Raw genomic sequence first — 24,541 nt, 5'->3', positions numbered from 1 at the left:
TGATGGTGTAGTATTTATTATGATATTTCATAATTCCTTATGATTTCTGTTTCAGAGCTCAGGAAGCTGGCGCAAGTGTTGGTCAACCACTGGATGACTGTAATTCGTTCTCAGAGTTCAGGTCCTGGAGTGCTAGGTACTGTTCGACTATTTAAGTGTTTGTTTGATCTGTGTCAGTTGCTAGAAATCAAATATCTGATACAACATGTCTTTGATAAAATGGAGCAGTCACTGTAATGCTGAGATCAGTAGTCAAACTATCTCCACTGAATCCCCCCAAAAATAACACATCCCCCCAACCCATAAAGGCATTGCCCTGTTTCCTGGTACAGTTCTGCAGGTTCAAGCTACCTTCCCGTGCCTTGTAACCCTGTTTTACTGTAGGGGTATCGCAGCCAGTCTTTGCCTCATCAGATGTCCCCACATCCATTTGTGGTCACTGGGTGACTATCAGGAGCAAGATTTTTTAATGTTGAATGGTATAAAATGCGCTTCCTCGGCCCAGAAGCAGTGAAGCCAATGGCGAAAAGCTCCACCACTGTCCCAGCTGGATAGAACTAACTCCGCACAGTCCAGGGGTCGAATCTGGAGCCTTTCTGGTTTATGTAGCTCATTCCGATGCTGGGCAGTACTTCTACCAGCTGTGACATATTCATGGGGGACTCCACAACTCTGCTCAAACACGCCTTTCCAAGGACGAGAGCGTTCCAGCTTGCTGTGTTCGTGTATCATTCTGTCTCTACGGCACAGTCTAAACAGCTGCCAAATGAACACTGACTGAATTGAGAGTTTAATTACTATTCGGGCTGCACATCAAACTTTGGCTTTAAAGTGGGTCAACTAAGAGGCTGCAGACATTCTGCCTCTGGCATTTTCTGTTCCTGGAGCTTTTTGGTACAATGCAAATGATGCCGTGTTTCTACTTTTTACACACGGTAAATTTGAGTGTGATCCTTGGTGTGATGGGCAATACATGTGCTGTTTTTTTTTACCAGATTAAATATTTTATATTTTTGTACCAATATATGTACCGGAGAATGTGCGACTTTGCCTATAGAGTAGGTCACTGCTAAGTGAAACCTATAGACCTTTGACAGCTGCCCTCTTATGTGGGAAGTGTTTAGGTTTCACTCGCTGTTGGGTCTATGCTAATAGGCACAAGTGATACTAAACCTATATAAACCGCTAGTTCGGCCCCAGCTGGAATATTGTGTCCAATTCTGACCCCGTGCTTTAGGAAGGACGTGAAGGTTTTGGGGAGGCTACAGAAGAGATTTACTAGAACGGTTCCAGGGATGAGGGACTTCAGTTGCAACGGATAGACTGGAGAAACTGAGTTTGTTAAGAGGAGATTTGATAGAGGAGTTTAAAATCATGAAGGATTTAGATAGAGTAACTGTCCCCAATGGCTGAAGGGTCGATAGCCAGAGGGCACAGATTTAAGGTGATTGGCTAGGATTTGGAATGCACTACCTGATAGGATGCTGGATGCAGATTCAATAGTAGCCTTCTAAAGGGAATTGGATAAATACTTGAAGGAAAAAGTATTGCAGGGACCTGGGGAAAGAGCGGGGGAGTGACACTAACTGGATCGCTCTTTGAAAGCCGGCTCAGATTCAATGGGCCGAATGGCCTCCTTCTGTGCTATACTATTCTATGAAGTGAGCTTATGGTCAAAAAGAAAACACTTGCTACTTTTGCACAATGTAGTAACTTGTGTAGATTACTATGGGTTCTTTTGACTAAAAAGGAAGGTTGGTTTGGGCAGTGGAAATGTTTTGTCTAATGGTTAATCCTCTGGCTCTTGTAAGTAACTAGCTTTTTTTTGCCTTTTTTCTTTTAATCCTGAAGATAAACAGCCAGAGAAGAAGAGGCGGAAAGACGAAAAGAGAGATGAAGGCAAGGTTCGAGCGCCAGTCTCTGAGCGAGTCCCAGAGCCCAAATCGGACCTCCGAGCGGAGGCAAAGGAGGAGGAAACTCCGGAAAAGAAACGAGAAAAGCCCAAATCATTACGGACAACGGCACCCAGTCACGCCAAGTTCAGGTCAACAGGTGGGTAGCACGATGGTGGTGTTTGCACTTGTAATGCACAAATCTCCCTTAAAACAGTATCTCTGTCCTCGCCTGGAGAAACTTGTTGCAGATCTGAGTTTTCTACTTCTTTGAGAATCTAGTTTTTTTGCCTCTTCTACTGTTACCACGATTCTTGCTTGATTTGTCACTCTCTGGCTCAGCCCCATGCCAGGCGATGTACTTAGTTACTGAGCAGTTGAAGCGGGCGAGAAATCTTAAAGAATGCTTGACGTTTTTTTTTTACAAATCGTTTGTGTAGGAACCAATGTTCCCATTAATCTTATTGGGTGCGCGGCCCATTCAAAATACCACGCGTGCACGTTTTTTCCTATTTAAAAGCCAGCTACACGGGAGCTGCAGAGCGCTGTGCAGCCTGAAGGGAGCATTGGTCGGAACATCAACATGCTTATAATCTAATAAGAGATGCTGGTGGCTGTTTCTGATGTATTGCTGATCCAGCCTTTTGAGAGTTGTCCTGCTTTTATAGAGGGTTACTGCTGCCAACTGGTAACTCCTCACGTCTGTCCACAGTAAGGTGTCGTTGACGTTCTTCCTAACTCTTGTTTGCAGGCCTGGAGATGGAAATGTCAGCCCCCGTTCTGCCAAAAAAGCTTACCACTGCCCCGGTAATTTCCGACAAGTATAACATCAAGCCAGCGCCTCTGAAGAGAGCGAGGTAAGATCACTATGTAATGAGCAGCCTCATCTCGCGTATCACTAGAGTGCTGGGGTTATAGCGCAGCAACCGTAGTATGCAATTGACCCTGTTCAGAAAGAAAAAAAGCAAGACTTGCATTTATATAGCGCTTTTCACACCCACTGGATGTCCCAAAGCACTTTACAGCCAATGAAGTACTTTTTGAAGTGTAGTCACTGTTGTAATGTAGGAAACGCGGCAGCCAATTTGCACAGAGCAAGTTCCCACAAACAGCAGTGTGATAATGACTGGATAATCTGTTTTAGTGATGTTGATTGAGGGATAAATATTGGTCAGGACACCGGGGATAACTCCCCTGCTCTTCCTCAAAATAGTGCCTGGGGATCTTTTGCGTCCACCTGTAAGAGCAGACGGGGCCTCGATTTAATGTCTCATCCGAAAGACGGCACCTCCGACAGTGCAGCACTCCCTCGGTGCTGCATTGAAGTGTCAGCCTAGATTTTGGTGCTCAAGTCTCTGGAGTGGGACTTGAACCCACAACCTTCTGACTCCGAGGCGAGGGTGCTCCCAACTGAGCCACGGTTAACATAGTTGTATGTGCATGCAAGTGAAAGATGCAGCAATGACTGATGCTTGTGTGAATACTGGCTTAATGCAGAGCAATTGGGAAACTATTCTGGGACACACTGTAGATCTTCTCCTGTCTGCCATTGTTTGTATGTCAGAATTAGAAATGTTAGTGCAAAGGGAGGCCATTCCCTCGGTGCAGCACGCCCTGCAGCGCTCCCTCGTGCAGCACTGAAGTGGCGGCCTAGATTATTTGATCAAGTCCCTCAAGTGGACCTTGAACCCACAACCTTCGGCCCACTGCTGAACTAAACTACATCTTGTAGCTGATCTTTGTAGCTGAGGTTTTCATTCCTTGCTGTCTCTAGACTACTGTTCTCGTTTTACTAGTAAACCACAATTCTCCCCGTGGCCAATGATGAATGCCTTTTTTTTGTTTCCTAGCACATCTCTAATAAGTAGTGCGGCACCACAAGTGGAGAAGAAGTACAAACCGCTAAATGTGACTCCCAATGCTGCCAAGGAAATCAAAGTCAAAATCATTCCTCCCCAGCGTGAGTAAGATTAGATTGGAAGTCAGCGCCTTCAATTTTTTTTTTAATTTGCTTCTTATTTGAAAGGTGTGAGCTGCTTGTTGAGCACGCGCTCCTCACTTGCCCGAGTGTTGATCCGTGTTTGAGCTCAAGCGGCAGGTCAGCAGGGGCTCTCTGCGATCCTATCCTCTCTCAGCAGCTTCATGTGCACACCATTGCCAGCACAACAACGGGAGCTTTGGTCAACTTCACTCGTTCCCTTCTCCCCGTCTCCAGTCGGCCGCGGGTGGGGGCCGGTGCTCTCGAAGCCCCGCCTTGGAATAGTGAACTCTGCACAAACAAGAAACAGACCCTGAGGCCTTCCTCCAGCACTGCTCCACATTTGTTCATTTACCCAAGGAGTCATCGGGGAGAAGCTCCCATGGTTTCTCTGCCAGGCTTGGCTGGAACGAACCTGAAGGGCAGTTCCACTCCAAGCGGAACAGGCTGAAGGGGCTGAATGGCCTCCTCCTGTTCCTATGTTCCTATTACACGTGGCACCTGCTAGTTTATTTAAGCAGCAGTGTGGTCTCGGCCCTGGACACAACCCCACACTATTGAATTATGTGTCTAAATTGAGTAGAAACATAGAAAAATGGGAGCAGGAGTCGGCCATTCGGCCCTTCGAGCCTGATCCGCCATTCAATATGATCATGGCTGACCCTCTATCTCAATACCATATTCCTGCTCTCTCCCCATACCCCTTGATGCCTTTAGTGTCTAGTAAAACGTGAGAAGGTTACATTTGCCCAGAAGTGTTTGGTGAGAGTTGGGCATCTTGTTGAGGAATTAATAACTTGGCGTCCTGTGGCTGCTGCCATTGGGGGTTCAGCTGGATCCTGACCCCTCTCGTCTCTTTCCGCAGCTATTGAAAGCACCGACTTTCTGGAGGCGCTCAACTCTGCCCCAGTACATGGGCTAAAAATAAAGAAGAAGAAGAAAATCACATCCCCGACCAGTAACAAGGTAATAAGTGACAGGAGTGCGGGCTCTGCCTATTAACCTGTCCGCTTTTTGTACTAATGAAGGGAGGAGGTTGTCCTTAAAGCTGCACAGGTGATCAGTAAAGAGCTCTTGGTAGTCCTTGCAGATACTATCTTTTTGAAGCTGGTGGGGGGGGGGCGCGGTTTAAAAAAAAGAAATTCTAAATCTTTTTGGGGGTTATATTTAAAAGGCCATTACTTATGCAGCTTTTTTTAATGGCGATTGGGGTGCTTTGAAATAGCCTGGCAAATGGGAGAAATGCTAGCAATGAGCTTCTAAAATTGGCCTGGTGCTTTTTCTTAAAGGATGTCTTGTAATAAATTCTGCCTTTGTGTGCGTGGGTTATGGCAAGATTGTAAGTCACTTGGGGGCTGGGTTTCAGTCTTTTCAAATGAACTCTGCAAGCCATGTTCTCTTTGAGAAAAGAGGGGACTTGAAGGTGAGCTAACTGAAGCTTTAGATTGTGAAAGTAAACTTGAACAGATGTACTGGATGGCTTAAAACTGGTGAAGGATTAGAGTACCAGAGTGCACGGATTGTTAGATGCAAGCGAAGTCAGTAGCAATATTGCTACTCAAATGGGTAAAAAGGACAGAATAAGTTACCAGCAGCACAGTATAAATGGGCGTTGGGGCATTTGGATGAGATTGCGGAGACGAGGGATATGTGGTGTGTAGGTCCGGTTGATTAGTCACAAAAGGATGGGCTTGTGGGACCTGATGGCCTTTTTCCGTTCTCTTTTTTAAATGATGAGCTAACCTGTGGGCTTTTAAAGCTGGAAATACCCAGTGAATGCACCAAAACAGTGTTGGCAGAAAGATGGCGATTTGAATGACTGCATCCCCCAACGGGGATTGTGTGTCGATACGGGCATGCAGTTGTGGGTGTGCGTTACCAATCTCAGCTCTGTGGTGTAGTTGCAGCACTTGTGTCACCACTTGATGCGAATGTTACTCCTATGTGCTCTGAAATCTTGTCTCTGACCCTCAGGTTTTTCTTTTTAACATTCCCCTCTCCCTCAGTCCAATCCTTTCGATCCAAAAACCAGCCCTGAACAGAACAGCGCCATGCCGGCTTCTCCAGAAGTTGCTGTCGCCGAACCCATGGAAGAGGAGAGACCTGGCACACCTGTGCCGTTGGAAGAGGTGGCCGAGCCCATGGAGATGAGTAAGTCCAGTTGCACAGTGATTGAACTATTTCAGCCGTGTGATTTTTGGATGCTGATGGCCCTGTTAGTGAACTGTGCCATACTTCAGGCCTGCTCCGTGAGCTGTTCTGCCTTCCGATGTATAGCTGCATTTTGCCACTGCCCTTGGCAGGAACGGGCTTCTGTGACGTTTGCCCCCTTCGTATCAGTACCCTCGCTGCCATCCACTGACGGCAGGAGCAGCGGATCTCATTTTCATTATGCCTGTTGCCTCATAAGGACTTATTCACCACCGAGATATTACATGGAATGTACAGCACAGAAATGGGCCGTTCGGCCCAACTGGTCCACGCCGGTGTTTATGCTCCACACAAGCCATCTCGCCCTATCAGCATATCCTTCCATTCATTTCTCCCTCCCGTACTTATCTAGCTTCCCCTAAAAGGCATCTATGCTATTCGCCTCAACCGCTCCATGTGGTAGCGAGCTCCAGTCTCTGGGTAAAGAAGTTTCTTCTGAATTCCTTGCTGGATTTATTAAGTGACTCTCTTATATTGATGACTTCTAATTTTGAGCATGGTTTCAGATGTGAGGTGTGACTGTCAACGGCATTCTCACTGCACTAGCAGTTGATTAGGAACTGTGAAACCTCAGGCTATTCTGTTCGCTTTCTTTCCTCTGAGCCCCCTCTCCACCTGTCTGCACACAAGTCCATCTGAGAGCATGGGATAGGGAAGGCTAACATCTCCAGCATGTAGAAGTGGCATTTTTGCTCTGTCTATATTCCCAAGACCCATTCTTTATTTGCCTTTCCCGCCTGCAACTGAGGATTTCAAAATGCCGATTAATCATTACCGTAAGCGTGCAGGCGTCTGTTTCCAGTCTGGGTAACGTCGGTGTGTTTCTCGTCTAACTCGCAGCTGTTGAAGAGGATACGACGGTAGCTGTGGTGGTGGCTGAGCCCTCTCCCCCCGAAGAAGTAGTGCCAGACGCATCCAAGCTGACTAAAAAAGGAAAGAAAAGGAAGACTGTGTCGTGGCGCGAGGAGTCCAAGCTGCAAGAGTATTTCTATTTTGAACTGGATGAAACGGAGAGAGGTGAGACACTGGCTTTCAACCAAGGGTGGGTGCCCTTTCCCATAAAATGGTGGCGCTTGTAACCGTCAGTCGATCACTCCCAGCTTGGTGCAATGTAAAGTTTCTCTTCTGTTACTATAAGTCTATCTATCTAAGAACGTATTCTGTAGGAGGGGCTTTATCACCCCGGTTTGCTTTGCTGTTTTGAAGCTAGTTTTCCACTGTTTGTGGACTGAGGATCTGGATTAATACTCAATCCCTGTTTATTTAAACTCCTTACGCTATTATTTGGTACGGTTAATCTTTGACCTGCTCCTCTTTCCCCTCGCCCCTGTTGATAAAGATTGCAAAAATATGTATAGATGAGGGAGAGCACTTTGACGTCTAGCTCATTTTTCCATAGGAAACTCCAATCTTCCTACTCCCAGGCTCCATCGCAACAACAAATTACTCTTTAATGGCTTGAATCTTTGCCTTCATTGCCCAACCCCCGACCTTTCCGTGTATTGAATCACTCCTCGAGTGAAGAAGTGCTTTCTTGCATCGCCTCGCTCTTGTCTATTTGCCCTCTCTAGCCTGCATTTGAATCCAAGTCCCGGTTTACTCTTCACTTCTCCCATTTGAGAGGTTAAACTGTTTGCGTTGAATAGGCACCTTTCTGGCGCACCCCGTTTCGGTCAGGTCACTGTGTTTGTGTATTCATGACCTAAACTGCTTCCCTTTCAGTCAATGTGAACAAGATCAAAGACTTCGGTGAAGCTGCCAAGCGCGAATTGATGATGGCTCGGCAGGTGTTTGAGACGGCTCGCAGGCTGAGCCACGACACAATGGAGGAGAAGGTCCCCTGGACGTGCCCAATTTTGATTGATTTGGGTCCTCAGCTAGCGGAGCGGGGAAGTAGCAGTCAGGAAAAGTACATTCAGGAGGAGCGAGAGAAAGGGATCCTGCAGGAAATCTTCCTCTCCAAAGACTGGTATGTTCTTGCTGTGTAACTAACCCCTTCGCCACTCCCTAGAAACCTCTTGACTGATGGGAAAGCAAAGCTTGCCATGTGGGTGGGTGTGTGCACACTTTATGGGGAAAAGGAAAGACTTGCATTTCTATAGCACCTTTCGCAACCACCAGATATCCCAAAGCGTTTACGGCCAATGAAGTACTTTTTTGAAGTGTAGTCACTATTGTAATGTAGGCAACACGGCAGCCAATTTGCGCACAGCAAGCTCTCACAAACAGCAATCAGGTAATGACTAGATAATCTGTTTTAGCGATAAATATTGGCCCAGGACACCGTGAATAACCCCCCTGCTCTTCTTTGAAATAGTGCCGTGGGATCTTTTACGTCCACCTGAGGGCAGACGGAGCCTCGGTTTAACGTCTCATCTGAAAGACTGCTCCTCCAACAGTGCAGAGTGCCTCAGTACTGCGCTGGAGTGTCAGCCTAGATTTTTGTGCTCAAGTCCCTGGAGTGGGACTCGAACCCACAACCTTCTGACTCCAAGGCGAGGGTGCTGCCCACTGAGTCACAGCTGACACTCTTAACAGAAGTCACTTGGTGGCAGTGATTTCTAGCAGCTACTTCTGCGGCAGAAGTCCCAATTGTGGTGTAAAAGCACAACTCCAAAAATGGCTCTGCTCACATGGGAAGAAGCCTGGGCTTGAGCAGGTCGGACTCTGCTGTGATGTTCCTCCATCACCAACCAAATAAGACTGCTTGACCCTCCTTCCAGGCGTGCGAAGTACCTTGTGTCCAGCGTGGGTCAGAACCTACACGAATGGGGGGAGCAGAAATTGTGGGGAGGGAGGGCAGGCAAAGAGAAACGGTTTGAGGGTTCTCCTGTATGGCCCGATTTGAAAGTTGGACCACAGTTACAGCCCTGTTTCCAAGTGTACATGACCCAGCTGAATAAGCGGGTACTATGAGATTTAATAATACTTATTTTGAAATGTATTTCATTTAAAAAGGGGTCGTGCACCCAAAAATTTTTTAAAGGGAACATTGATCATCTTCCCACTGGTTCTTTAGCCAATCAACTCGATGTCTTCTGGCTACCGACCCTCCTACCAGTGGAAACCGTTTCTCCTTATTTACCTTGTCAAAGCCCCTCATCATTTTGAACACCTCAATTGAATTTCCCCTCAACCTTCTCTGCTCTAGCTTCTCTAGTCTCTGCATTACTCAAGTCCCTCGTCCCTGGCACCATTCTGGTAAATCTCCTCTGATCTACATGAAATTGGAAGGAAACTTGTATCATTTCTGGGAGGGTGTGTACCAACTTAAAAAAAAAAAGTTCAGTTCTGTGCCGACAGCATATCTACAGCAAAGGCCTGATGTGCTTAAAGTACAGTGTGCCGGTGTAAATGTCACCTTGTTTGTCAGAAATATGTAGTCTGTTGAGCAAATGGCAGTATCTGCACATCAATCCTGATCAGAACTTAAGTGCTATGCATATTTAACCTCATTAGTTAATTCGCTTGTCCTCCATTACAGAACTAAAATAAAAGTTGATGCTTAAAGTTGTGTCATTTGAACACACTTAACCACGATGCTGATGATAAAGCTGGTTTTGATAAAGAGATCTGTGTATTTACTTACCTAATGTATCTGCTGTTTATTTCTGACGTTCTGCTTGTATTTAAATTCTCAGTGTTCCAGAGAGTCCCCATGAGCCAGACCCAGAAACCTACGAAACTATTCCACCCAAGGTCATTCCACTGGATGATGTAAGTCTGGATCCTAGTTCAGTTAAAGCAGCTTGTATTAATTGCTGAGGCATTTACTATACAGAGAGGATTTGCTTTCATGCAATCTGTTCAGTGTGTAGGTTACATTTTTTTTGGAGCCCCGTCCATAATCCGTATGAAACCTATGAATCTTGCGCTTTTTCTAGCCTTGTGTTCGTCGGCTCAAGTTAAATCATACAGCACAGAAGGAGGCCATTCAGCCCATCGCGCCTGTGCCAGCTCTTTGAAAGAGCTACCCAGTTAGTCCCACTCCACCCCTGCTCTTTCCCCATAGCCCTGCAGATTTTTTTCCTTCAAGTTTATATCCAATTCCCTTTTGAAAGTTACTATTGAATCAGCTTCCACCACTCTCTCAGGTGGTGGTTATTGTTAACCTGTTAAAATATTGTTTACTTCAGTCTCATCCACACATTTTTAATTAAAATCATTGAAGAAAAGGAGCCATATAAACCAGGTTCCATCGCTGTCCACAAGCAAAATACTGCGGATGCTGGAAATCTGAAATAAAAACAGGAAATGCTGGAAATACTCAGCAGGTCAGGCAGCATCTGTGGAGGGAGAAACAGAGTTAATGTTTCAGGTCGATGAGCTTTCGTCAGAACTGGAACAAGTTCTGAGTTAGTCTGAGCTCGGGGCCGATTGCCCTCAATATCCCGATGGGGAAGAGGAAGCTTAGTCTGGGTATAAATGGGATTCAGTTCGCCTGGGTACTCTCCCCTCCACCCTAATGGTCAAGTAGAAGACTAAATCAATGAATGCTCACTTGGGTGAGATATAGTGTGGACACCATGGAATTGTGCCCCAGCAAGAGTGCGCACCTTCAGCCAGTGATGGGGAGGGGCAGGGGGTGTAAGAGGAAATACATTCTTGTGGCGAGATGATTAGTGTTGAGTCCGTGCGCTTCCGCCGCTGTTGAAACCTTTCCTTGAATTTGTTGTTTGTTTCTCTTACCAGGAGAATGGCATGAAGGAGCCCTCGTACGAGGAGCCGTTGCAGGTGGTCGCTGCCTCTCAGTCCCCAGACGGTTCAGGAAGCTCCAAGCTGCCTCCAGTGCTGGCCAACTTGATGGGCAGTATGGGCATAGTGAAGACTCAGCAGTCTGGGTCAAATGCCAACTCCAGCATCAATGTGCAGGAGCTCCTCACCTCCATCATGGTAAGTAGGGAGGCTAGTCAAACTCGATTTTTATATAAAACGCTAGTTCTGTTTGATTTAGTGGGTGGGATTTATTAGATTCAAGTGTTGAACCCATGTAGGTCCTTTAATTAAATATTTGACTTGGTCATCTGAAAGGATGATGGGTGAAGCTTCAGGTGGCACTCTTCAGACTGCTTCTGGTCAAGCGTCAGCTTGGCTCAGTTGGCAACATTCTTGCCCCTGGGTAATGGGATGTGGGTCCAAGCCCTACGCCAGCTCTTCACCTCTCAGTTGACACTGCGTTGCCAGTCATCCAGATGTCTCAGGCGCCCTGCATTGTCGGTGATCAGGCGCCCTGCATTGTCGGTGATCCAGATGTGATCAGGCGCCCTGCATTGTCGGTGATCCAGATGTGATCAGGCGCCCTGCATTGTCGGTGATCCAGATGTCTCAGGCGCCCTGCATTGTCGGTGATCCAGATGTCTCAGGCGCCCTGCATTGTCGGTGATCCAGATGTCTCAGGCGCCCTGCATTGTCGGTGATCAGGCGCCCAGCATTGTCGGTGATCCAGATGTCTCCGGCGCCCTGCATTGTCGGTGATCAGGCGCCCAGCATTGTCGGTGATCCAGATGCTTCGGGTTGATGTTCGATTCCACAACGCAATTTGGGAAATAGTTGGTGTCCTGACCAGCATTCCTCCCTCAATCCGAGTTACCCAGTCGGTTATTCATATGGCTGTTTGTGGGAGATTGTTGGTGGTGTGGCTCCTGAGTTTACTACCTGTGGAAAGTAACTTCGTTTGTGACACAAGGTGCCATGTGAGATGTGTGACCTCGGGTTAAATAAAGGTGATTGTTTACTGATTGGATCTGTGGATTAACCTATTCTCTCTGCACATTCCAGAGCAATCAAAGGCCCATCGAGGAGTTAGTCAAACAGCCAGAGTTCTCTGATAAAATCAAACAACTTCTTGGACCACTGCAGAATCAGGCCCCTCCAGGTACGTCCAACATTGAAGCCCATCCATAAAATGACATTGCATCCCTATCTGTGCCACATGTATTTCTAACCTCAAGATTGCCGAACAGTGTGATGGATATTGAAAATACATAGAAACGTAGAAAAATAGGAGCAGGAGTAGGCCCTTCGAGCCTGCTCCGCCATTCAATATGATCATGGCTGATCCTCCATCTCAATACCATATTCCCGCTCTCTCCCCATACCCTTTGATGCCTTTTGTGTCTAGTATCTATCACCTTCTTAAATATATTCAGTGACTTGGCCTCCACAGCCTTCTGTGGTAGAGAATTCCACAGGTTCACCACCCTCTGAGTGAAGAAATTTCTCCTCATCTCAGTCCTAAATGTCCTACCCCGTATCCTGAGACTGTGAACCCTCGTTCTAGACCCCCAGCCAAGGGAAACATCCTCCCTGCATCCAGTCTGTCTAGCCCTGTTAGAATTTTATACGTTTCAATGAGATCCCCTCCTTCTTCTAAACTCTAGTGAATACAGGCCTAGTCGACCCAATCTCTCCTCATAGGACAATCCCCCCCATCCCAGGAATCAGTCTGGTGAACCTCTGTTGCACTCCCTCTATGGCAAGTGTATCCTTTCTTAGGTAAGGAGACCAAAACTGCACACAGTACTCCAGGTGTGGTCTCACCAAGGCCCTGTATAACTGTAGTAAGACATCCTTGTTCCTGTACTCAAATCCTCTTGCAATGAAGGCCAACATACCATTTGCCTTCCTAACTGCTTGCTGCACCTGCATGTTTGCTTTCAGTGACTGGTGTACAAGGATACCCAGGTCCCTCTGTACATCAACATTTCCCAATCTATCACCATTTAAATAATACTCTACCTTTCTGTTTTTCCTACCGAAGTGGATAACTTCACATTTATCCACGTTATACTGCACCTGCCACGTATTTGCCCACTCACTCAACTTGTCTAAATCGCCTTGAAGTCCCTTTGCATCCTCCTCACAACTCACAATCCCACCTAGTTTCCTGTCGTCAGCAAACTTGGAAATATTACATTTGGTTCCCTCATCCAAATCATTGATATATATTGTGAATAGCTCACTCCCCTGCCGACGCAGTGGTTAAAGAGTCAGGAACCATCCGACCCTTATATCCCAAAGCCCAGGATTCAATCCCTGGTCTCAACTGAGTTAGCTAACCTCAGTGGGGATGCTCAAATTGTCACCGCTGGGTCAGAGAGGAGGAAATGACCCAGTGTTTATGATCGTTACCCAGTGATTCCTGCCAGAAAGTGCATGGGCGAAGACAAAAATGGGCTTGCCTGTGATGCCTTTGGTGGTTCAATAGCTAGCTGACACTGTCTCTGCTCACGGAGGATGAATGGGCCTTTGGGCAAGGGGCTGGAGGGTGGCTACTGTCTGTGAACCAAACTCCAGAGGCAGCGTCTTCAGATAGGGGCAGAAAGAAAGAGCATATTGGATTGAGAATACAGTGCCTTGGGAGACCGGACTTTGTAACACCAAGAACTCTCTTTGGTGATGCGTGGGCAAGAGTTTTAAGACCAGCGCTGGCAATACTGAAGGGGGTGGGTGGGCGGGCGAGTGTTCCATTGTACAGGGCTGGATGGAGGGGCCTGTATTCCCAATGGTCCATACAGTAATGTTCTCTTTCAAAAGGTTTCTGAGAAATTTTGCCACTCGTTCCACCAGGTTTCCCCCGAGCACCCTGCACTGGCACGAGGGGTGGTTTCATTACATTTAATCAACTCTCAGGAAGTTGAATTAACACCAGTGCTGTGACTTACCCAGGGGACTCATCATCTGGTTACTCAGTGTGAATTCAGCACCTTTGCAGGAGGAGGCCATTCAGCCCCTTGAACCTGTTCCACCATTCAATTACAGCACGGCTGATCTGTATCTTGACTCCATTTAAGGGATGTTACTGAACCATTTAGCCTGTTCCTACAACTCTTCCCTCTCAACAATAAACCAAACCGAGCAAAATCCCGATTATTAAAGCAAGTTTCCCTTCTTTCTTTCCTTACATAGAATTTACAGAGCAGAAACGGGCCATTCGGCCCAACTGGTTCATGCCGATGTTTGTGCTCCATGAGCCGCCGCCTTCTCACCCCATCAACATATCCTTCTATTCTTTTTTCTGCATGTGTTTATCTAGCTTTCCCTTAAAAGGCATCTATGCTACTTACCTCAACCACTCCATGTGCAACGTTCCTCCTAAGCTGCGCAGCGATCGGGTGGACCCGCGCAGCAGCAAATTAAAAGGATCGGGCACATAAAATAAAAATTCGAGGGCACATTGTCCATGTAGTGATTTCCACATTCTAAGCATTCTCTGGGTAAATAAATTTCTCCTGAATTTCCTATTGGATTTATTAGTAACTATCTTATATTTATGGCCCACACCCAAACCCAACAAGTGGAAACATTTTCTCTACAAATGCCCTATCAAACCCTTTCATAATCATAAAGACCTCAACAGGTCACCCCTCTTTTTCGAGAGAAACATTTACGCTGCAATGGGTAGGAAACGAACCCGGGTTACTTGTGTGGGAGGCGAGCATTCTACCACTGAGCCACCAATACACCACGCTGGGCTTGTCACCTGGAAACACTGGGTAATGATTCAATTTATTATCCCAAGTGGCCACTTTTCATGTGAATCCAGACAGTGAATTGTCAGAATTCTATTTAACTGAGGGAGGAGCATTGAAGCAGATCCTAACCATCACCTATCATCCGCTTCGCAAAGCGGTTTCCCACATAGCGACGAGCAGGAATACAGCTCATCCTTCCAGAGTTCCAAGGGTTTTCTTCCCATCCTATCACCGCATCTAACTCCTCCTTGAATGACTCCACAGTTTTTGCTTGTACACCTACCTGGAAGACCACTGATGATTCTGGTGTGAAGTACTTCCGGATATCAGTGCTGATCTTTTTAACCTATTGGTGCCTATGTTAACCTTTCCTGGTTTAATTTGTTTGGGATCCTATCTTTTCAGTTTCACTTAGTATCAATAGCTGTCGAGGAAGAATCTGCCTAACTTCACTGCTTGTTCATATTTCTTCATTTTGCCCTGTCTGGATTTGTTTTTAATTAATTCACGGGATGTGGGCGTTGCTGGCAAGGCCAGCATTTCTTGCCCGTCCCTAATTGCCCTTGAAGGTGGTGACGAGCCACCTTATACAACTGAGTGGCTTGCTAGGCCATTTCGGAGGGCAGCTAAGAGTCAACCACATTCCCCAGCTGCCGTGGTGCGATTTGAACTCGTGTCTCCAGATCACTAGCCCAGTAGCATAACCACTACGCTACTCTTCCTAATATGAAGCAAGATCTAGTGGTTTTTCATTCAAAAGTCCCTCTAAATAAGTTGCATCTTCTAATCGCTGCTTTTGAAGACACAGTTATCAAAACGAGTGTGTTTTCCTCCTTCCATGTGTACTAATACTCTCTTGTCTCTCCGCAGGCCAGCGAATGATCGGCCCCCCACCAGCTGTGAATGGCTTCCCTCCCGGTCCGAATAACGTGCCTCACTTCCCTCCCAGTGGCCCCGCTGGACCAGGGGGACCATTCCCAGGTACAGTCACTGCTCTCATTCCAGGCGCACTCCCAAAGGTGCCAATTGTTTCATCGAAAGCAGGTCCTTGTCCAGTGGGTCTAACTGCCAGGCTTTGTTTTTGTTTGTTTCCACTCAGGTCCCCACGGGCCTGGCGGCCCCAGGATGATGGGCCCCCCTCAGCAAAGGGACGGCTACTGGGACCAGCCGAACGAGAACATGAGGGGCAACCCGAACGAGAACATGAGGGGCAACCCGCACAGCATGCGCGGAGGCTCCTACCAGCGCGGCCGGGGGCGCAGCGGAGACCAGAACTACCGGGGCCGCAGCGGGCGAGGCCACCCCCATGGCGGAGGAAGGGGAGGACACGGCAACCACAGTGGAGGTAGGTGGGCAGGCGGCGGCTTGGCGTTGATCCGTGGTGACGAGCAGTTGCACTTGGAGAGGTTCAAGGAGCTGGTGTGGAAACAGCTGATGGAACTGTTTGTCGCTCCCCTCGCGGCTCTCAGTAATTGTGGCGTTCATTCTTTCTGGAACTAAGACCAGGAAAGTCCCAGCTTTGACCTCTGATCTCTGAGCTGAGGAAGCATCCCTACTGCTGCAAATACAATTTGACTCTTTTCCCCCCCCCTCCCCTCTTCTCTGAGCGATTCGCCAGGGTTCCTGCTGCAGGCCACTGCCCAGTGTTAACCTGCTGCATGTGGGCATTTGGGTGGTGGTGGGATCTGGCTGGGGGAGTGCCCCATGTTTGACTGTCCTGCTAGCGTTGGCAATGCAGACTGAGCAATGGCCATTTGTAGATTAAAGTGTAGGAGCATAGTCGGTAACCTGTGAAACTATAACCCAGCAAGAGTCCACACATTGGGAGGAGGTGTGAGAGAATGATGCAAACTGCCGCTCAATCGCTTTGTATCTTCCTGTGTGGGTTTGGGAACAGAATGTAGTGGTGTATCATTTAGAGTGGGCCTTTGAACGACAATCCTCCGTACAGCACTGGAGTAGACCAGTGCCAGGTCCAAGTGCTCCTGCCGTGACATCTGGGCCACCCTTGGCTGTGCCGATTGGTGTTTGAGCCAAATGTACTGCAAGCTGTACTGATCTGTCCATTGTCCCCCTTTGCACACTGGTCTGCTCAATCCCCCGCACCCCCCTACACACAACCCTCCTCAATATTATTGCTGCTGCTGCTGCCCAGAGACTGATCACTCTCCAGAGGACAGTTGTGGCTGAAAGTACGTGAGACAGGTGCTGGGGGCCTGGGAGTACGTTGTCTAACAAACTCTTGGTCTGTAATTGGGGGGGAAGGAAACGAGTGAGAATTTGCGTGCAGAACCTAGAAAAGAGGTGAAGATTTAAAATGGGGGGGGCATTGTTCCCCCTAATTTTCTTTTGGGTGCATGGTCCATTCACAGTTTCGCACATGTCCAAAATTTAACGTTGAGAAAGCCGATCCCGGGCTGCGCAAGACTGGCAGAGCTTAGAGGGAACGTTGACGTGGGGTGTAGTATTTGTACCTTGGACTGGATTGACATCATTTCTCAAGCACACTGATTGTTTTTTAACCGTCTTCTCTCTATTTTCCCCCACCCCCAACAGACATGTCGAACAGACCCATGTGTCGGCATTTCATGATGAAAGGCAGTTGCCGCTACGAGAGCAACTGTGCCTTCTACCACCCTGGCGTGAATGGCCCCCCGCTGCCCTGAAGTCCGACACGATCCGGTTTAAGAAGTAACGGAGCAAAACTAACGTCGGCTGAAGAGAGCGGAAGCACGGTCTGGCTGGGCCAGACACTCTGGTTCCTGTGGAGACTCCTGACATCCCAGAGTGAGCAGGCCTCCCTCTGTATCCTGTGGAAAGTTTGAACAGTTCACTGCTGTATTACAGACGAGCAGGACCCCGCCTGGGTCTCCCATCACGGTCTACGTGGGCTTCTAAATAATGGAACTGAAAGGACATTAGGCTTGGGATTTAGACCACTACAATGTTGTCGCTGTTGCTCAGACACTGGACCCAACTCCCAGTTTTTACCCCCCCTTATCCCATTTTGTTTGCCTCTGTGAGGCTCATTAAGGCAGCTTGAGATGCAGATGAAGGGGAAAAAAGAGACTGCCTATCTCAGCAAGGCTGCACTACATACTTTTGCCAGTACAAAAAATAAATGAAAGCCTCCCCCTTTTTCCCATTTCGTCATTGCAACACATGGTGAAGATTAGGAAATGCCTCCCCTCCCTCCGTTAACCTGCTGCACTGGAAACAAATGGCGCAGAGGTACATCCCAACCTCGGACCAGGCAACTACTGAACGACTCTACCTCTGCACAAAAAAAGATGGCGGTCAACTATTTCAACACTGCATTCGACACCCAGCTGAACAATCTCTCCCTGTATCATGTCGAGACTTTTGCTTTCCAATGAATGAGAAAATGCACACACATTGGAGTTTGCTTCAACCAGTGTTCTCCGGTGATCTCTTGTGGAAGTTCCCCTGATTGCTTTCCCTCTTACTCCTACTTTCCTTTTCCATGACAGAAGTGCTGATACCCTTTCAGTCGCCCTTTTGGTGTGCAGTAGCTGAAATATTTTCAAACTATTTTTGTAAATATCTATTTTGTAATAAATGGCACCGCGTTTAGCTGATGGGTTACAGGGGGGGTCAGTATTATACTTCTAGCAGGTGATGTGTCTGACTCTTCCTCTGGCCGAGCGTGTAGTTTACATCAAGTGACTGCTTGCAGCATTCTTCCCCCCGCCCCCCTCCATCGTTACAGTAACTTGTCATTTCCCATCAAACTCCTATCAACGTAAACCCTTCTGGTGTAGTTGTTTTCCGCTGTGGCAGGACTGTTTGCCAAAATATGACATGTAAACCGGAATTTTCCTCCTCACATTGTCCAAACTGAAGTTGCTGGCTAAATGTGCAGCCGGCCAGGGTGTGAATGCTCCTTTTTGGCAGTTCTGAAGGTGATAATGTTCTTAACGTGTTACCGAGAAGTTTGACGCCTGGGCCAGATGGCTGTTCAGAAACCACTATCTCCCCCCAGCAGCAAAATGATCCCACAGATATTTGAAGTATTAAAGCGTAATAATCTTTCACAAACTCTTAAAAGCAGTATCTGGAGGACCAGCGTTTTCAGAGTTGAGGCTAAATTCTTGGGGCGAGAGAGAAGTGTGACTTGAGGTAGGTGAGAGCTTGTAGAAGCAGTCGGTAGCTTAACCCTGAAATAACGCATCGTGACTTCCATCGAAAGGCTTTCCCTCAACCTAGTAACTTCTGTCTAATCATTCCTGTTCCCCATAGACCAGTGGATTTCTCTCATTTTGCACTTTTCCTTTATAAAACATTGAGGGTTACACTTCTGTTTCCTACTTTTGCTGTACACTTGAGGGGCCCCACAGTAAACATAAATATCAATATCCATTCGCCTGCTGATGGGAATGGTTAAAATCTAACTTGGTGCTAAGTTTCATTCCAGGCCCGGACTTCTGATAGTTTAGTGGGGTTTTTTTTTTAGGGAAGGAGGGAGGAGCTGTTATCCTGACTTGCTGAAAGTGCTTGTGTTCCTGTGAAGATTAATTTAATTCTTTTCTTTTAAATGTATAGTTTGAGCTCGGGCTGGGATTGTACGGCCATGTTTCTGTTTAACTGGAAGCCCACCGCACTTTGAGTCTGATTTAGAAGGGGGCAATCCATTCATTTATTTTTTTTCCTGGCTTCAACAAACTTTTGCGAATCGAAGCCCTTTCCTGAAATGAAAGGGACACATTGATGCCTGTACTTTTTTTAAATCAAGCGTACCCACCGGGCAATTGAATAATTCACAATGTCACCGGTGTCGCAGTTGGAAATGGCATTTTAATAAAGCTTCCAACGCAGAACCTAATTTGCGACCAAGTGATAAATGACATCCAAGCTTGTGCTGCAGCCCTTGGGAGGGGGCAAGGAGCAGGGGGAGGGGTGGAGGTTGAGAAATGTAAAATGTTACTTGGGAATCAGTATTGTCGAGGGTCAACCACTAGGACCATTTCTAGGAGGGGGAATGATTACATTGTAAGAACGCATTGGATCGGCTGAGCTTCCCCAGCTCTACGTTGCACTAACAGTACTGTTTGTACGAAAACAAACAATGGCGGCTTAATCTCTAGAACAGGGCAGTTACTTTATATTAGTTTCCTTCCGAACATTTTGTTTAATTTTACAGATGTATATGTTCAATGTTTGTCCAGCTTGTTCCTTTTTTATATTATATTATATATATATATTATATATATATATGAGAAAAGAAACCCCATCGGAACCGATGTGGTGACAATGGCTGCTACTGATCATTTTACAGCTCACAAAACCTTTTCTTTTTGAACAAATGGATATTGTACAGTTGTGTCCTTGTGCTTATTAAGAAAAAATTATAAGTAACTCGGGCATATTTTTTAAATAAACCAATAAAAGTATTTTGAAAATGGCGCTGCGCCTGTGTGCACCTCTTCAGGCGCGTGACTGTGCTCAGGGAACCCTGCTGCCCAGCAGCATGCAGAACCAGTATGTGACTTTTGTTTTCTGTGAAAACCTTTTGCTCGTCTCTTATTTTTGGAGGCACATTATTGTTGGGATAGTTTTCCCTGAAATCCTGTCCTATCTTTTGTACGGTATTTCCTTTTTTAAAATATATTTTGATAATAAAACATTGTGAAACAACAGAGCTGTTCCTTGATGTTAATTTGTGAAACTGCACCACACTGAGTGAGTGAATGAATGAATGAACTGCTGACTGATAGCAGGAAATGGAGGGAGGATGGTGATGGGGAATCACACAATCAACATAACAATTATAAAAAATTATATATATATATATATATATATATATACTGCAGCTTTCAATACTCGATCTTCAAGTCCACTTACATCTCCACAAGGAGAATGTAAATAAACTGGATGCCATTGCTGAGCTCCTTAAAGTAATTGTGCATAATTCCCTGTTAAATGAGCAGTAAGGGGTTAATAATAGAGCTTTGGCCAAGATCCATATACAGTTTAAAACTAACTTTAATTCAGTGATGAGAAAAAATGCTACAGATCTTTCTCTGAATCTTGCTGTGCACGTAACAAGCCTGCATTAACTAGTTTTGTCCATCCTATGGACGTATATCGCTATAATGCAAGCTCCTTGATTAAAGATTTAAAAATCGTCTTGTGCATGTCACAGGCAAGCCAAAATGTTCATTCAAGAGGAGGGATTATGAGAAATCTGTCATGGATTAATTCTACAGCAGTAAAGTTCTACAGGCATAATATTAAAAAGTGTTAAATCTAATTATTTGGTATATCTAAATGTAGCTAGAAAGCAGCGAGATGTATGTCGACCTAATGTACAGAACCCTAGATTTAGTCAGCCTGTTCTTTCTCTTATTTCCATTAGCCACCCCCCAACCCCATCTAAAATTAGTGCAATACAGTAGTTGAAACTGGAGAAAAGTGCATTCATTAAAAAAAAATAGTGCATTGATGCACTGCAGCCTTTGAACCCATCCTGTCCACCAGTGGTTATGTGACGCTGTGAATATGAATTGGGAGTGTGTGTGCGTTTTGTGCGGTGCAGTTTACAAATTAACCTCTTATTTTCTCCGAGATGTGAGACAGCTCCTACTGTTTGTGCTATTTTGAGGATCGTTTGTCCAGTCCAGAGAACTGGCTTGGGAATCTTGGTTGGGTGGGGAGGAATTATATCTAGATGTATGATCTATTTATAATACTTCAATCAAGCACCGAAGAGTTCATTTAAATGGTTGACTAGTTTCTTGCACAGTGAAAGGGATTTCTGTGTGTTTTGTATTTCGAGCCTTGGTAGTACTGGTGTTATTCGATGCCCTTGACATTCCAGCTTTCTTTGGTAGGTAAGTTTGATTAATGTATCATTGAAAACATCTATTTGTATTGCAAACTTGATGTCTTATGGAGTGTAAGGAGTAAAGTTGGTGGATGAGGTGTGCAGCAGATAGCTATAATGGGGTCGAGAAGGTGTGCATCCAGATATTCTTCTTAGGCAGTCCCTCTGAAGCGAGGATGCCTTGCTTCCACATTAAAAATGAGTTCGCAGGTGACTGATTAGTCCAATGTGGGACCTACAGTCTGTGTCACAGGTGGGGCAGACGATGGTTGAAGGGGCGGGTGGGTGGGGTGCTTGGGTTGACGTGCGCTCCTTGCGCTTGGCTTCTGCTTGCTCCCGGCGAAGAGACTCGAGGTGTTCGGCGCCTTCCCGGATGCTTCTCCTCCACTTTGTGCGGTCTTGGGCCAGGGATTCCCAGGTGTCGGTGGGGATGTTATACTTTTTCAAGGAGGCTTTGAGGGTGTCCTTGAAGCGTTTCCTCTGCCCACCTGGGGCTCCCTTGCCGTGCCAGAGCTCCGAGTAGAGCGTTTCTTTTGGGAGTCTCATATCGGGCATGCAGACAATGTGACCCGTCCATCGGAGCTGATCAAGCACGGTCAAAGCTTCGATGCTGGGGATGATGGCCTGAGCAAGAACACTGACATTGGTGTGCCTATCCTGCCAGTGGATTTGCAGGATCTTGCAGAGGCAGCGTTGGTGGTACCTCTCCAGTGCTTTTGAGGTGCCTGCTATACATGGTCCATGTCTCTGAGGCATACAGCAGGGCGGGTATCACTGCTGCTCTGTAGACCATGAGCTTAGTGCCGGGTTTGAGGTCCTGGTCTTCAAACACTCTCTTCCTCAGGCGACCAGAGGCTGCACTGGCACACTGAAGGTGGTGTTGGACTTTGTCGTCGACGTCTGCCCTTGTTGACAGTAGGCTCCCGAGGCATGGAAAGTGGTCCACGTTGTCCAAGGCCTTGTCGTGGATTTTGATAATCGGGGGGCAGTACTGTGTGGCGGGGGCAGGTTGGTAGAGGACCTTGTCTTACAGATGTTTAGTCTAAGGCCCATGCTCTCGTATGCTTCGGTGAAGGTGTTGACGATGGTTTGGAGTTCTACCTCCGAGTGAGCGCAGACACAAGTGTCATCTGCATGCTGTAATTTGACGACAGGATGGGACGACCTTGGATCTGGACTGGAGGCGACGGAGGTTGAACAGTTTCCCGTTTGTTCTGTAAATTAGCTCCACTCCAGTGGGGAGCTTACTGAGGGTGAAATGCTGAGCATTGCAGCAAGGAAGATCGAGAAGAGCGTTGGTGCGATGACACAGCCTTGCTTGACCCTGGTTCGTATGTGAATTGGGTCTGTGGTGGAATCGTTGGTCAGGATCACGGCATGCATGTCGTCATGAAGCAGACGGAGGATAGTGACAAACTTTTGAGGCAGCCAAATTTGAGGAGGACACTCCATAATCCCTCACGGTTGACAGTGTCGAAGGCCTTTGTGAGATCAAAGGCGGCCATGTACAGCGGTTGGTGCTGTTCCCTGCATTTCTCTTGTAATTGACATGCGGTGAAGAGCATGTCCATTGTGCCCCTTAGTGGGCAGAATCCGCATTGCGACTCTCAGAGGAGCTCTTCGGCCACTGGGAGAAGGCGATTGAGGAGGATTCTTGCGATGACTTTCCCTGTGGCAGACAGCAGGGAAACTCCTCTGTAATTACCGCAATCGGACTTGTCACTTTTTTCTTGAAGATGGTCACAATTACAGCGTCTCTGAGATCCCCTGGCATGCTCTCCTCCTTCCAGATAAGAGAAATGAGTTCATGAATTCGCAGCAGTAGTGCTTCTCCACTATGCTTTAGTGCCTCGGCGGGGATTCCATCTGCTCCTGAGGCCTTGTTGTTCTTCAGTTGTCAGATGGCCTTTTCAACCTCATGCCGGGCTGGGGTTTTGCTGAGATGATGGCGGGTAGCATGCTGTGGGATGGAGTTGAGGACACTCGTGTCGAAGACAGAGTCGTGGTTAAGGAAATCTTCGAAGTGTTCCTTCCAGCGGGCACTGACTGCCTCTCTGTCCTTGATGAATACCTCTCCGTTCTTGGCCCGCAGCGGGGAAGGGCCTTGGGTGCTTGGGCCGTAGATGGTCTTGACTGTGCTAAAGAATCCACGCACGTCGTGGTTGTCGGCTAGCTGCTGGATCTCCTGCGCTTTCTCCACCCACCATCTGTTCTTTAGGTCATGAGTTTTTTGTTGGACCTCGGCCTTCAGGCTTCTGTAGAGTTGCTGTCTTGCTCTCGAGTTCTGTTGCTGTTTCCAGATCAGGATAGATATATATATATATATATCTCAATTGAGGAGCTATGCAGATATGTCAAGGTGGATATATGTGAAGAGGGAATAGATGAAGCAGATACGCATTGGCATAATCAGTTAAAGGAACAAAGCCCAAGGGACTTCCTATAAGAAGACCAATACACTGAAACCTACACAATTCTGTATGCCCTGAATGGAGCAGTGTGCCATAGGAATAATGACTATAGTCTACTGAAGACCAAGTGGGTTGCTGACCACACTGTCTTGTCTTCCACAATAGTGATAAACACCACACTGTCAGACCACTATATTCAGGCTAAAACTGATGGTGAGATTTATTTATTAGGTAATTATACAGAGGCAGAAATACACCACAAATTGGTGATAATACAAATGTAGAAAACAAAGGTCAAATCAGACTGCGTGGTTCAAATCTCTTCAGAAAGTATTTCTTTCACAGTGCCATAATCTGAAAATTACAGCAATTTGGTGTGGGAAATGCAGGCAAATGTTTCTGGTTATAGCATTGAATTGGACATGTCGAGACTTGACAGATGATTTGTCCTTATAACTATATTCTCCTCCACTTTATGCTTCTTATGGTCTTGTGCATTATTTGACATGGGATGTTGGTGTTACTTGAATGGTATTGTGTTGCTTATGTTTGCTCTTCAGCCACGTGATCTCGCGTGGCCAGACTTGCCTGGTGCCAGTGGCAGAAAGATGTGCAAGCATTCTGCTGCCTTTCATTCTGGTCTGTGTAGTGGCAGTCTCACCAGCAGAACTCTTCAAACCAAGCAACTCCTGCTGCTCCCAACTAATGCAGCAATGGTGTGGCTTCCCCGT

The 24,541-nt window shown here is 46.8% G+C and overlaps 1 protein-coding gene across 3 annotated transcripts in view; it reads left to right on the top strand.

The window, feature by feature from the left end:
- The window catches only part of ppp1r10 (protein phosphatase 1, regulatory subunit 10), a 35,431-nt gene extending 15,219 nt beyond the window's left edge, over positions 1–20,212 (top strand). For all 3 annotated transcript variants that reach the window (XM_085974910.1, XM_085974909.1, XM_085974911.1), the window contains 14 exons: positions 56–136; positions 1,852–2,052; positions 2,644–2,749; positions 3,743–3,852; positions 4,736–4,836; positions 5,877–6,021; positions 6,922–7,098; positions 7,804–8,050; positions 9,723–9,798; positions 10,774–10,974; positions 11,860–11,956; positions 15,426–15,536; positions 15,655–15,900; positions 17,112–20,212. In XM_085974910.1, coding sequence (XP_085831036.1) covers positions 56–136; positions 1,852–2,052; positions 2,644–2,749; positions 3,743–3,852; positions 4,736–4,836; positions 5,877–6,021; positions 6,922–7,098; positions 7,804–8,050; positions 9,723–9,798; positions 10,774–10,974; positions 11,860–11,956; positions 15,426–15,536; positions 15,655–15,900; positions 17,112–17,221 — 2,009 coding nt within the window. In that variant the 3' untranslated portion in view covers positions 17,222–20,212. The remainder of the gene's footprint in view (positions 1–55; positions 137–1,851; positions 2,053–2,643; positions 2,750–3,742; positions 3,853–4,735; positions 4,837–5,876; positions 6,022–6,921; positions 7,099–7,803; positions 8,051–9,722; positions 9,799–10,773; positions 10,975–11,859; positions 11,957–15,425; positions 15,537–15,654; positions 15,901–17,111) is intronic.
- Positions 20,213–24,541: the final 4,329 nt, after the last annotated feature.

The sequence above is a fragment of the Somniosus microcephalus genome, unplaced genomic scaffold, assembly GCF_052327205.1.
Source record: "Somniosus microcephalus isolate GS21.2 unplaced genomic scaffold, FLI_Smic_1.0 unresolved_chr1, whole genome shotgun sequence".
Classification (NCBI taxonomy): Eukaryota; Metazoa; Chordata; class Chondrichthyes; order Squaliformes; family Somniosidae; genus Somniosus; species Somniosus microcephalus.
Note: the sequence above shows the minus strand (reverse complement) of the source record. Positions and strands in the feature narration are given on the sequence as shown.